At 38.8% G+C, this 13,706-nt stretch overlaps 1 protein-coding gene across 1 annotated transcript in view; it reads left to right on the top strand.

Annotated features, from left to right (window-relative positions):
* Positions 1-13,706, top strand: part of FBXL17 (F-box and leucine rich repeat protein 17) — a 525,329-nt gene that overhangs the window by 495,311 nt on the left and 16,312 nt on the right. Inside the window, exon 8 of the mRNA XM_019028327.4 lies at positions 7,844-7,986. Coding sequence (XP_018883872.2) covers positions 7,844-7,986 — 143 coding nt within the window. The remainder of the gene's footprint in view (positions 1-7,843; positions 7,987-13,706) is intronic.

Below are 13,706 nucleotides of genomic sequence, written 5' to 3'. Positions count from 1 at the left end.
CATTACCAAGTACCAAGAATGCAAGGGAAACTGGAACCTTGCATACATACTGGTGGGAATGTGAAACGGTACAACCACTTTGAGAAAACACTTTAGCAGTTTTTTTTTTATAAAGTTAAATGTAACACTTACCATGCGACCCAGAAGGTCCACTCATAGGCAATTACCCACGTGAAATGAAAACATATGTCCACACAAAGACATGTATGCGAAAGTCCACAGCAGCATTATCTGTAATAGCCCCAAGGCGGAAACCACCCAGATGTCCATCAGCAGAATGAAATATTATACAGCATTGAGAAATGATACCAGTATACATAACACCACCAGTAATGATACCAGTATACATAACACTACCAGTATACATAACAACGTGGATGGATCTCATATGCATAATGGGCAGCTAAAAACCCAGAAGAATGTTTGATGTTTGACTCTATATAAAGTTCAAAACAGGAATGGTAATGTGTGTGATTGGAAGTCAAGATAATGATTATCCTTGTTGGGAGAATAGAAGTGACTGAAGTGGGGATGAAAGACCACAGCCGTGCTGGGCTTGCTCTGTTTCTCAGCCTGGAAACTGTCACACAGCTGTGTGAACTTTACTAAAATTCATCAAGGTGTACCCTTCAGACATGTGCAACTTTCTACAGTTAGTTATGCTTCCAGAAAGTTAATTAAAACTATGAAAAATGAGTGACACTTGATTTTCAGACATTCAGAGGTCCTAGATAAAACACACTCCATATTCACTGCTTCAAGGATTTTACAATCTAATGGGGAAGACACACATGTTGACAAATAATTTTAACATGAAACAAACTCTGGTAAGTGCTACATTAGAAATATAAAATAAGTACAATGAAGAAAAGGAAAATGTTTACAAAATATTGCAAAAGAACTATCTGGAAAAATGTTTTAGAGTGTGGTCAGTGTACAGTTTACTATAGATAATAGGAAGAATATAATAATGTATAAAAATGGATGGAAAGGACATAAATTAGAAGTAAAGAGATTTAAAAGTATTGGATTATATACAAAGTAACTACCATTTGAGAGACCAAACTGTTTTAAAGTGTCAGAACACATTAGCTATTTATATCCTTAAAAGGGAGCTCTTTTGTTTTCACTTGACTGACTTTGCCCAAGCTGTAGGTGATTCTGTTCCAGTGGTTCTCAGCCCTAGCTGCACATCAGGATCACAGAAATTTTTATAGCTTCTCCGGAATCAGATTCTCCAGGGGTGGGACTCAGGCGTCTGTACTTTGAATAGGCACCTGTGATTCTCCTGAACAGCCTGAGTTAGGAACCATCCCTGTAGTCCCTGCGGGGTGGAGGGAGCCTTCGCAGGGACCATCAACGCAACAAATGATTCTGAAAGTGTCATTTCTTTGTTTTTGGAGCTTCTGTGGCTTCTACAAAGAAGAGCACATTTCATATTTATCTCTTTGTAACCGTGCCAAGAAATTTCTTTGCAAATGGCTTTTATCGAAGTATTACATGAAAGATGTTAATCCTACTGTTAAATTTTAACCCTAATTCTTTAAAGCACTAGGGCTTTTCTTCTGATTTTATTACAGGTACATAGATCCATAGCAGAAGATAGAACTGGAAAGGACAAAATGGCACATGCAGGTCGCTTGTTAATGCACTTGTATGACTAATCTTCCTTCTATTGAGAAGGAAATGTATTTTTAGTTCTCACATTTATATATCCGAGGTTCCATTGTGAAAATGTTGTCACTTAGAAAATTTTAGTCCTCTACTTAATTCATTCACTTTGTTATCTATTCTTAGCTTATCCATACTTTTTTTACTCCTTGTTTTGAAATCATTTTAGAATTACAGAAAAGTTACAAAAATAGTAGAGTTCACGTATGCTCTTCACCCAGCTACCTCTAACTTTAACAACCTCTACAACCACAATACGCTTATCAAAACCAGGAAATTAACACTGAAACAATTAAATTAAGTGAACTACAAGTCTTATTTAAATTTAACTAGTTTTCCCTGATTTGTCTGTTCTAGGATCCAACTCAGGACCCCACATTGTGTTTAGTTGTCATGTCACCCTAGTTTCCTCCAATTTGTAACAGTTCCTTGTTCCTTTTTTTTTTTTTTGTATTTCATTACCTTGACCCTTTTGATGAGGACTAGTGAAATAATTTGTAGAATGTTTTTCACTTTGGATTTGTGTGATATTTTCTTCTAAGTACATTGAAGTTATTCATCTTGGCAAGAATATTGTAGAAGTGATCAGGGAGTATATATAATGTTAATATGTTTATATTTATCTGATTATTTGTATCAGTATGGACTTGTGCATACTTACTTTATGAACTATAATCCATACTATCATTATTTATTTTGATGCTCAGATTGTTCCAGCTTTGGTCACTGGCAGCTTCTTCTGATTGGATCCTGTGTCCTTTTGAAATGCCCCCCATTGTTTTAAAAGCTTTTCTTTTTTTGATATCACTAGATGTTCCAGACTCATCTTGTACTGTCCCTGCTCCAGTACTGGAATCAGCCATTTCTCTACGAAGCTCTGATTCCTTTCACTGGAGAATGATATTTAGAAACCAAGATCTGAGTGCTGCTAGGGTGCCGTTGCCCTCAGTTCCTCCCAGCAGAAAGAGCTAGGAAATAGATGTATGTATACTAAACCAGGAATACACATACACAATACTTATTACTCATTTCTGTAGCTATCTATGTATCTGTGTATGTGTGTGCCTCTCCTATTTTCTTATTTGTAACTTGTTTCACTAACAATGAAAACACTAGCTGTCATTATTTACAATCCTAGATTACACAGAGTAGTTACTGAATTCCTAACTCATACTCCTGTGACAAATTTACTTGCTATAGTACAGTATTTGTTTGCTTACAGTTCTTTTTGGTTTTTCTCTTATACAGTCAACATCATGTTTCCAAAGTGACTTAAATTCATTTTTAATTCCTATCCCCTTTGGCATAGTTATATTATTCATCTGGGTTATGCTGTTTATTTGGGTTCATTTGTTACTGCTTGTATTCCTCTTCAGATTCTTACACATTTTTTTTTTATTTTGGGAAGTGTGTAAAGCATTACTATGGTTCAGAGAGTCGAAGCTATATAAAAAGAGCTATTACAAGAAGTATCTTTTCTTCTCTCTCTCTCTTCTTCCTCACAACCCCACCCCCACATCTCGTGCCTGCTTCTTTATTTTTTACCAACCTTTATAGTTACACAGTATTTTGTGGTTTCTGGTTTATGCTTCTCCTGTTACTTGTGCACAGATGAGCAGATTAATATGTATTTTATTATATTCCCTTGTGCTTTTTATGAAGGGTGGTAGCACATCATATAAACTCTTTTGGCCTCTGCTTTTGTTTTACTTAATGATTTGAAAATCATTCCAAATTAATTCCTAGGGATTTTCCTTATTCATATTTTTAGAGTGGCATAGTATTATTCAGTTGTGTGGTTATAGCATAGTTATTCGAGCACTCTCCTATGTATGGATATTTAGGCTGTTACCATTATTTTGCAATTACAATCAGTGTTCCAATAAATAAACTTGTATATATTGAAATAATTTTGTACTATTAGAGGTATATTGTCAGAGTAGATTCCTAGAAATGGAATTTCTTGGTCAAAATTAAGTGCATGTGTGCTTAAGTCTTTTAATCACTCTGTCATTTGTATGTCTATGGGAATGACTATTAGGGGGTTAATGTATATCCTTCATCAACACACAAGTTACTGAACTACAGGTTTTAATTTGTGTACCTTTTTTAAAATTTAACTTTCTTCATTAGTTGCACTTAGCACATTAAAAAGTGTATTAAAATTGCATTGGAGTTAGGAATTAGTCTTGCATAATTTATCCCTTTTCAAGGTTCAATAAATACCATTGTAATGTGTCAACAGTCGCTAATGAAGGTAGAAATGATACATTACATTTACAGCCCTATCAGCCCAGGTACAGACTAGAAGTTTATGATCACTGATAGAGAGTAGGCAGTTCAAGACTCTAGCAGTGACATAATGACTAAGTATTTATATAATGCTATCATTTGCCCAGAGTTTTTTATTTTTCGAAATTCTTTCAAGTCTTTTCATTTTATAGCAACTACACAACTGTAGGATGGATTGGGGAAATATCAAATAAATCATGACATTTATGTAGTACAAAGTCCCTTACATCTGTCATCTCACTTGAGCCACAGACCAACCTCATGAAGTAGACAGGACAAATAATCAACCTCCCCATTGTCCAGGTAAGGACGCTGAGACTCAGAAAAGTTAAATGTGATCCCAATGTCAAACATCTACTAGGTAGTAAGGCTAGAACCGAACTTGAGACTAGACCACACTACAGGTTTTATAGCTAGCTTGTGAAACAACAATGAAAAACTGTCCAAGGACATGATATAGTCAAAGAGAGGCAAATTATGTGCTGTATATTTTGGAATCAAAAGATTCCCTCAGGCCTCTTGGACATAGGGCACATACTTGGCTACCTGAGTGGTAAAGAGAAATCCGTTCTGACCATATGCAGGGCTCTACTCCCACCCTAGGTGCTGCTGTTGCAACAGAATAAGCACTGGCCTTGGAGCCAAATAACCTCAATTTGCACCCTGGTTCTGCCACTTTATTAGATTTTTGGGCCTTGGTGAGCTGTTGAACCTCTGTTTTCTTACCTCTGAAATGGTTATTGTTCTGCAGAGCTGTTGGAAGAATTAAGAATAACTTCATCAGAGAGACCCTCCCTGAAGCCCCCAGCTAAATGTTGTTCTGTCCTACAGTGGTCAGTCCATTTCCTTCAGAGCACTTGTCACAATTTAGAGTTATGTTTACTTTCATGTTTATTTGTTTCACGTCTGTCTCTTCTGCTAGACTATAAACTTCATGACATCAAGGACTCTGCTTGGTTTTGTTACTCTGTGTCTCTTTTACCTACCCCAGTGCCATTAATCACTGAATAAATCTCTCTGAAATGAGTCTTCCCACTTTCTTTTACTTGTTTTTACTTCAGCCACGTAGAATACCTGCAGCTCACTTGTCCTTTCTCATCTCTACTTTCACACGTGCTGTTTCCTTTGCCCAGCATACCTATCCTTGCTCCTTTGTTTATCTGGAAAACCATTACTCATCCTTCAAGACCTAACTCAGCTGTTCTGTGAGGGCTTCTGATGTATCCACATTTCCCTGAAGTGTGAGGGGGCTCTTACACCCCCTTAGCGTGCCTCTGTTACAGTTGTTGCTGTATTCAATGGATATGTTTAAGAACCTTCTCTGTACGAGGCATGTGCTAGGTGCTGGGCACTGACAGCAGTGAATAGGAGCTGTCGTTCTAATGAGGGAGTGGGCCACAAAGAAGTAAACAAATAATAACATTCCCAATAGCAATAAATGCTAGGGTGATCAGTTCGAGAAGTTGACCTTTGACCTGAGATCTGAAAGCTAAGGAGTTGGGAAAGGGAAGAGATGGGGGGTAAGCCTTGGATTGTGACTGTTTACTGGGCTGTTCCTTATTTCTACCCCACCTCGCACCCACCCCCCACCTCCACTCAACTGGCCTCTGAGCTCCATGAATCTTATATTCCCAGTAGCCAACACAGGCCCAGTATGTCACACTGCAGTTCCACCACTGGTGGCATGGCCTATCAGAACTACCAGGTGCCTTGCCCCATGATTCTGCTGGGAGCTGGCTCCCAACTTAAAATCCACTCCCCCACTTACTATCTTGTGACACTAGGAAAGTTATTCAATCTCTCTGTGACTCCGTTTCCTGATTATTAAAGTGGAAATAACAATAAGACTTAATAGGGTTGCAGTTAGTAATAAATCTGACAATACACCTGAAATTCTTAGCCAAGGGCCTGGCACGTAGAATGTAGTCAGTAGATGTTGGCAAAAATGCTCTAGAGCTCACGAGGTGCTTATTAAATAAATGAATGAGTTAAGAAATAAAAAAGTTGCATTCTAACTTCAGTAAATAGTACTAAGTCAAAAGAAAAGCCTTCAAACATCAGTGATTTTACCACCCAGAATCAATAGCTATTGACTCTTTATCTGCTTATAAAAGCAGGCTGTGATAGTCCAGGGCTTTTCTGGATAGCACTAGGCTTTCGTGTTCTAGTCTCAGACCTCAATGAAACAACTGCACAAAATCTACCAACCTCAGGCCATCCTGCAAGTGGTGCTTTGTCATCTTTGGAAATCATAGTTTGAGCACTTTGTATTAAAAGGGATTTATTTTATGTATCCCCTACTTCATTTTTCTTAGCAGATCTTCAGGATATCATAACCAATGAAAGTCATGATGATACCAGAGAGAACAATTTTCTTAGGTCAGAGACACCAAAATTAACCTGGGATGTTGCTCCTTCTATACAAAAATAGTATTCAGACCATTTCTGCAAACTTTTAGTAGTTGGCAAATCCCCCAAACCCCTTGGAAAACTTTAAATATCAAAACAGCATGCACAAAGATGAAAACATTAACAAACTGGTACATAAAGAACTTTTTTAAAAAAACTTGTCTCTCTATTGTATTTTCACTGGAAAACACTGGGATCATGATTGTTGTTTTTATAAACATTAAATATCTGGCTACTTGGGAGCGCTTTCCTACTGGAATGTACAGACATGAGTTTTCTAGTAAAAAAAAAAAATACTGAGGTAATTAGCAAAGAAAGATTTTGCCAAATATTCTCTTCTGTGAGCTGTAGGAGTAAACATTTGTTAACATGAGTACTTAACTCTAAATTATCCATCTAGTCAACACATTTTGGGAACTATCATTCACCTTTATTGTCACAGAAATCAACTTATGCTATCTTAGAATGAGGAAATTATCAGAAAACCATTTCTCTTTTCTTTTTGATATTTGTGGCACTGTTTTCAGGGTTTTGATTCACAAACCAGTGCACCATAAACTGGTGCTGGGGTATTGAAATTTGTTTTCTGGTGCTCCTTAAATATAAAGGTGGGCACATTTATCAAAGTCGGTAGAAAAGAGCCACATTCACCAGTTGGTCGCTGTGATGGGGTGATGGGTTATGGGACTTTGCAGTGATTAGTAGTGCACGTCATAGATTATGGGATAAGTGTCTGCACTTTAGTGGTGGTACAATGCTAAACGGCCGAGAAGACTACAGATACTTTCATAGTTTACAGACGACAGGCTTCATTTTGTATGTTAATAGAAGGAAGACTTCTGATAGGATGAGGAAATTCACCATAACAAATGCATTCCGTTTACCGCACTCTAGCATGGCACCAATTAAAATCAGCTGTATGTATGATGTACTGTTAATTCCTAACAGTCCCAAGAAGCGCTAATGTGAAAAATATTTTATACTTTTACATTTTACAGGTCATGAACAGATGGAAAAACTTATGCCAATTGGTAAAGACATTCGCTTGCAGTATAACACTCCTCAAAATGGTGTTTACGTGGGTTCTTCTTTAAAAAAAAATTAAAGTTATCTTGGGTAAAATTAAGTTAGTACTTGGGTTTTTTTAAATGTTGTATCTGTAATACATTTTAATTTATTCCTTCTGCAGAGCTGAATGTTTGAAAGTACAGGTAACCTTGTAATGAATAAAACTGATAAAAGGTTGTGTCCAATGAAAAGGAAATTATGGAATGATTATTCACTTTGCAAATGGGTTTGTCATAGGGAAGCTTTCCTAAAGCATTTCAAATTTAATTTAGTTTATAAAACATTCATTTACACACAAAATTTCAGGAACAAATTTAGTGAGGAAATGAGATGAATAGTCATAATAAGATAGAGCTCCCTTACACTGCTAACATTAATGCATTCTCTGCATCCCTTCTTGCAGCACTGATAGCCATTGGGCGATACAGCATGACAATAGAGACTGTGGATGTCGGATGGTGTAAAGAAATCACAGACCAAGGAGCCACCCTGATTGCACAGAGCAGCAAGTCTCTGAGATATTTGGGGCTGATGAGATGTGATAAAGTAAGAGTTGACTATCAAGTTGTTTGCTTTCTACATATCAGTATAGTTAATAGCTTGATGTCATATCCTCTCTCCTTCTCTATCTCCACCCCCGTGTATTATATATTATATATACATTATATATATATATACAATTATAGCTATGCATTGTTTGCCTGCTTTTGTAAACTAATCTGAGATTATCTTTGTATTTCCTCACTTAATAATGAATTTTGTGCTTAAGTAGAAAGAAAAAGTAATCATATACATAGTCAACTAGAGTTTGGCATCCTATTCATAAGTCCATGGACCAAAATGTAAAAGATTACATGACAAACTGCAATTTGCAGGGTCTAACCGTAAAATTGTATTCTGGGTTTCAAGTTTCCAGCAACAGTAAAGGTGGAAAGAACAGTGCCAAATTGGTTTTTCACAAGTGTGTAATTTTGGTACTGAACATCTATGTATTCTGGCCATTCGGGACCAACAAAGGGCCAGTAAGGGGGTATGTGGGAATTTGCATCTCCCCATACATCAGATGCCACTCCCAGCACATGATAAGAAGTGGTTCCAGAGGTCCTGGTGGAAAGCCTGTAGAACCAGCCAGGGATGTGAGCATGAGTTTAGGAAATGGTGTAGCATTTAACGTGGGACCCTTTGAAGACTGAGAAAACAGATAATAAAAATCTATACTGACACCTGTAATCCCAGCACATTGGGAGGCCAAGGCAGAAGGATCACTTGAGCCCAGGAATTTGAGACCAGCCTGGACAACATGGGAAAACCCTGTCTCTATCCCCCTCTCCCCCTACAAAAAAAAATTAGCCAGGCATAATGGCACACACCTGTAGTCCCAGCTACTCGGGAAGCTAAGGTGGGAGGATCACCTGAGCTCAAAAGGCTGAGGTTGCAGTGAGCCGTGATTGTGCCGCACTACCTCAACCTGGATGACGGAGCAAGACTGTCCCAAACAAACAAAAAAACCTATGCTGGACACCAGGCACTCCACAGGTGTTTTCTTCTTTGTTTATTCCATGTTTTTCCTATAACAAGTCTAAGAAATAGTTATTTGCATTGTGAAGGGGAGAAAATGGAGGCTCAGAAAGACCAGTCAGTGGCCCAGGGATACTCTGGCAAGACTTCATGCCGGGTCTTTGGAGTCTGTATCCAGTGCTGCTGGCACAACCCAGGGGGCAGTCTGTGGCCACGGGGACTGCTTCCCTTAGAAAAGGTCCAGTTCAGATACTTGCTCAGAAAGTGCCGGCATCTTGTACTAATTTACACATGTGTGCTACTTTTGTAAATGGTGATTAGGAACAAATCTAGCAAAATAATGTGAAACTAAATAGACACGCCATTCAAAGGGCATGCATCTTCTAAATGTAGCAAATATGGGGGCAAATGAAGTATGGCCCAAAGCCCTTGTGTCCTTTGTGATTTTTTGTTAATTGGCTAATTCTTTTCTCCAAACACTTTAGAATCCCAACTTATACGAGACCTTTGCCAGCTAGTTATGTTTAGAGAAATGTTATTATATATTCTCAGCCCAGCCCAGAAGCGACTTACTTTGTAACTAAGCAACAGCACTGAGATCCAGGGCTTGCTCGTCTCCCACAAATCTTTCTACTAACCAACCTAATGCTGCTGCTAACCCTGCCACTTTAAAATGACTTATTTTAAGACAAGTTAAAGGGTCCACCATAGGCAGAGTGCTCTAGAAACAGGAATCAATGACAGCAGAACTCCTCAGCTTCCAGCAGAAGGAACTGCCACATGAATGCTAACTAAAGCTACCAAAATGTACACATTCATACATATGTGTCCACAGCCATTCTCAGAAATTGCCATATTTCTAACCTGTAATCTTTAGATGGTTAAGATCAGCTCCATCTTCGGAGATACACTGTAGAAGTAGTATGTTACAGTTACTACAGGAGAATATTATTCCAGACATATTTGCTGACCAGCATTTTGCTGGTTTTTAGTTAAGAAATGGGTTATTTTCTACCCAAATGCAAATTAGTCCAAAATTAAATAGAGACAGTGTTCAGATTAGCTGTATCCCTGAGGGTTTTAGCCCTTTTCCTGGGCTGCCTCTGAATCCTTTCTCTAACCTGAGAGCCACTCTGAGAACCCATTGGCTCCAGCACGACGCCGTCTGGTCAGAGCCTGCTGCAGCGCAGCCCAGGGAGATGTGCTGGACCCAGCCTTGCTGTCTGGCTTCCTCAGACTTAAAGCAGCTCAGAGCCAAACACAAGAGGCTCTGTGAGGATGGAAGACAGTTCCAAACCACACACAAAGCACAAGTAAAGCCTTGCACAGAAAAGCCTGCTTGTTGGTTTAGTTGGATGGAAATCTAAAGTAGCTATTCAGTTTTCAGATTTTGTATCATGCCATCCATCTCCAGATTTTAAGTTACCATCAAGATTCGAAGGAAGATATGAGTAACAAAGAAAAGAAATTAGTAGCAAGGGTATGGTCTGCGGAGAGCCAGAGTTCAGGTTCAGATCTGGGCTTTGCACTTACTAGTTGTGTCACCGCGGGCAGTTACTAACCTCTCAGTGCCTGTTCCATCGTTTGCAAAATGAGGATGATACTAGTACCTATCTTGTAGGATTATGAGCATGTGAATGAGTTAACATACGTAAAGCACTTAGAATAATGTCTATTATATATAAAATGTTCTGTTACTGATTAGTCTTATCATCGATATCATTATATTAACCTGTGTTGTGATACTGGAATTTCCCAATGAGAAAAAAAAATTATATTGCCTACTATCCCATTTTGAAAGACAATTAAAAAGAAAGGAAAAAAATAAATTCAGACTAGAGAATGCTTTGCCTTTGTGCTTTTTCCTCACCTAAATTTAAAATTAAGATTATTTTTTATACAAAGATGTCAGTAATTACACTTTCTACACACTTTGCACTGGAAAAACTAATGCCTCCGTAGGACACTCAGTATTTGGTATGAATTTATTAACCATCTTACTCCAGCACAGGGATGCAGAAAGATTTGCAGTGGGAGAAAAGGATGAGTTGAAGATAAGACTGTTCAAGTACTTAGGGAAACAGAAAGTAACAAAATAACAGTGAAAAATAAGAATAGAAACAGGAAACAGAAAAACTATGATTAGGGAATGGAGAAGAAGATATACCATCTCCTGGCAGTCTGTGATCATCTGTGCCAGCAAAGCATCAAAGAAGAAAATTAATTTGGCCCTGTCACTTTTCTCCCTACCTTAACCGAATCTGCTAACCACCAAGAAAACCCATTAGAGTTCTCCTCTTGTTTCTGCACACCAGTGGAGCCAATGGAGGAGGCAGGGAACCTCAGCATCTACTCAACAAACCCCTTGGTCAGGAATGGTGTCAGTAGGATCCCTGCACTGGAGAGAGATGTGGTTTGTGAAGTCTGTGTGTCCTTGCGCTGGCATTCCGTGATCCTGTGGTTCTGAGAAAGAACATTCTAGTTGCATGTTCTTTCACAGTCAGTTTTATTGAGGGCCACTTATATTTAATTTGGAGGCTATACTTTACCAAACTGATGCTTTTTTCCTCATTTCACCTTTTGAGGAATTGCAAGAATAACAAAATGCATTGTATTTGTTGTAGGAAAACAGTGTTTCCCCCCACGACCCCCACCCGCCGTCTCTCTTGGTTAGGTTAGCAGAGAACAAATGGGAAAAGTTAAACATATTCGTTGCAGATGAAAGCAACATGTACTTGGATTGTCAAACAAGGGCTAAGCTAAACTGCAGTAAATATGTTTGGCTGCAACATTGGTGATTCCTGGGGAGGAGTCCTCCAGTCATTCAACAATGCAGCATTCCCCATGCAGTTGTAAAGTCAGGAAGTGCATTAAGAAGCCCCTGTTTGAGTAGCTTTTCTGATTCCTGGATGGATAAGCATGTTAGAGGGTTTTGAGGCTGACGCCACTTAATCTCCTAAACTTTAGTGCATTGTAAGAACCAAGAGAAGAAAACGCTGTGTGAGACGGCTTTGATGAATTGGGGTGAGCTTATATTCTTAAAGACTGTTCAAAGGCTTACTTGACCTTGGGAATTAGAGTTGACCCGAAATCACCTATCAACTTAACTCACATTTATCTGGTGATTTACTTAAAAATACTTGTGTAATCAACGGGACACTCTAATAAGAGCAGTATGTTCCCTCTGTTTTCCGCAATTATAAACAGCGGCTTTGGTCATAGAAATTATTTTTGTGACTTCAGTGAATTCTAGATTCTCTATAGATCTGTTTCTTATAATTGTATTATATTTTCTTTTTCTTATAAGGCAGTTTGGATGGAGAACAAAACTAAAAAGGACCAAAAAAAATCATGATAAAGCTGTAGGGCAAATGGAAATGCAGTGTTCAAGGTTAATGAAAAATGTTTGGGGTGACAAGGTTGATGAGAAGGGAGGAGGCACCGTGGCCTGGCACTGGCGGAAAAAACAGCCCTCACCGGAGGCAGGCTGGCTGTTTGCGAGGCCTCGGTGATAAAAGTGTCGTGGTGGAAACCTCTGCAGTGTGTGTTAATACAGTTAATACAGAAGTTTGGAGATGCAGGCCTGAATTATGAGCAGTGAATAACATCATAAACGTAGCAATTCTCAAATGCCAAACCCTTGTGAAAAGCAGTTGGATGGAGAAATGCTGGAGCTTTTAAAAGCTCCCTTTCACTTTCTATTTTTTTTTAACTTCCTGCAGAACTAATTTTATACACTGTTCATTTGATTTGAAAATGCCAGCGTCTGGGGTATCATTAAAGAGCGTTATTGAGGGAGCCACTCTTGGCAAAGCATTTTGCTTAAAATGCTTGGTTCTTATGTCCCTGCATAGTTATAGAGGGGAAAGAGAAAGTGTGCCTCGGTTTACCTAACCCCACGCCTCTGCCATGGCCCGGAGCAGATGGCTACCCTTCTGCTGGGAGGTTTTTTCTCCTTGGCCAGTAGAGGCGCCTGGAGGGCTGTGAGGGCCACGTTACTTAAGGAACAGACATAAATAGATTGTGAAAGGTCCACCCTAATGTCCTATGACCAAAGCCTCTTGGAATTTCTTTGATTTCTAGTTGACATAAATTAGAATTACACAGGCGTGAAGAGCCCGCCCAGAAAAGATGAGAGAGGCTGCTGGGGAGGAGAGCCGCCTCTGTGTGAGCCTATTGATTATCCAGCTGCCTTCAGGCCAGGGGCCTCTGTGGAGGCCGACTGCTATTGATCCACACCATGAATATAATCGAATTAATTCATTTCCCATCAAACTGACATTGCCAAGACCTTTCTCCTTACCTGCCCCAATTCCTGAAGTTCTTAGTTGAGGAGTGAAATAGTGATTTCTTTTAGTAAATGTTGCTGTATTCTTCAGGACATAAGAAATCGTGGTTTTCACATGGAGTTCCACATTTTTAAATGGGAGAGAGATTTTTTAAAATCGAATCCATAAGAAGCCAATACAGAAAGCAAGTAATAGAAACCAATCAGCTCTTTCGAGCCAGGAGTCTGCTTTACCACCTGAAAATATCTAGGGCCAAGTTTTGGGTGCCCAATTTAATGTAAAAATATTCAGGAAAAATTGACCACTGCATATTTCAGGAAGTAATTATGGTAAGAGAAAGCCTCAACAACCTAAATATTTCTGTGGAGAAAATGGAGTTTTTATCAGCTTGTTTAGGAATCATGAGCAGGAAAGCCCTATGGGGAAAATAATATAGGACTCTGTAACTAATGTACAGAA

Source organism: Gorilla gorilla, chromosome 4 (assembly GCF_029281585.2).
Source record: "Gorilla gorilla gorilla isolate KB3781 chromosome 4, NHGRI_mGorGor1-v2.1_pri, whole genome shotgun sequence".
NCBI classification, from domain to species: Eukaryota; Metazoa; Chordata; class Mammalia; order Primates; family Hominidae; genus Gorilla; species Gorilla gorilla.
The sequence above is the reverse complement of the archived record's forward strand: the minus strand, read 5'-3'. Positions and strand labels throughout refer to the sequence as shown.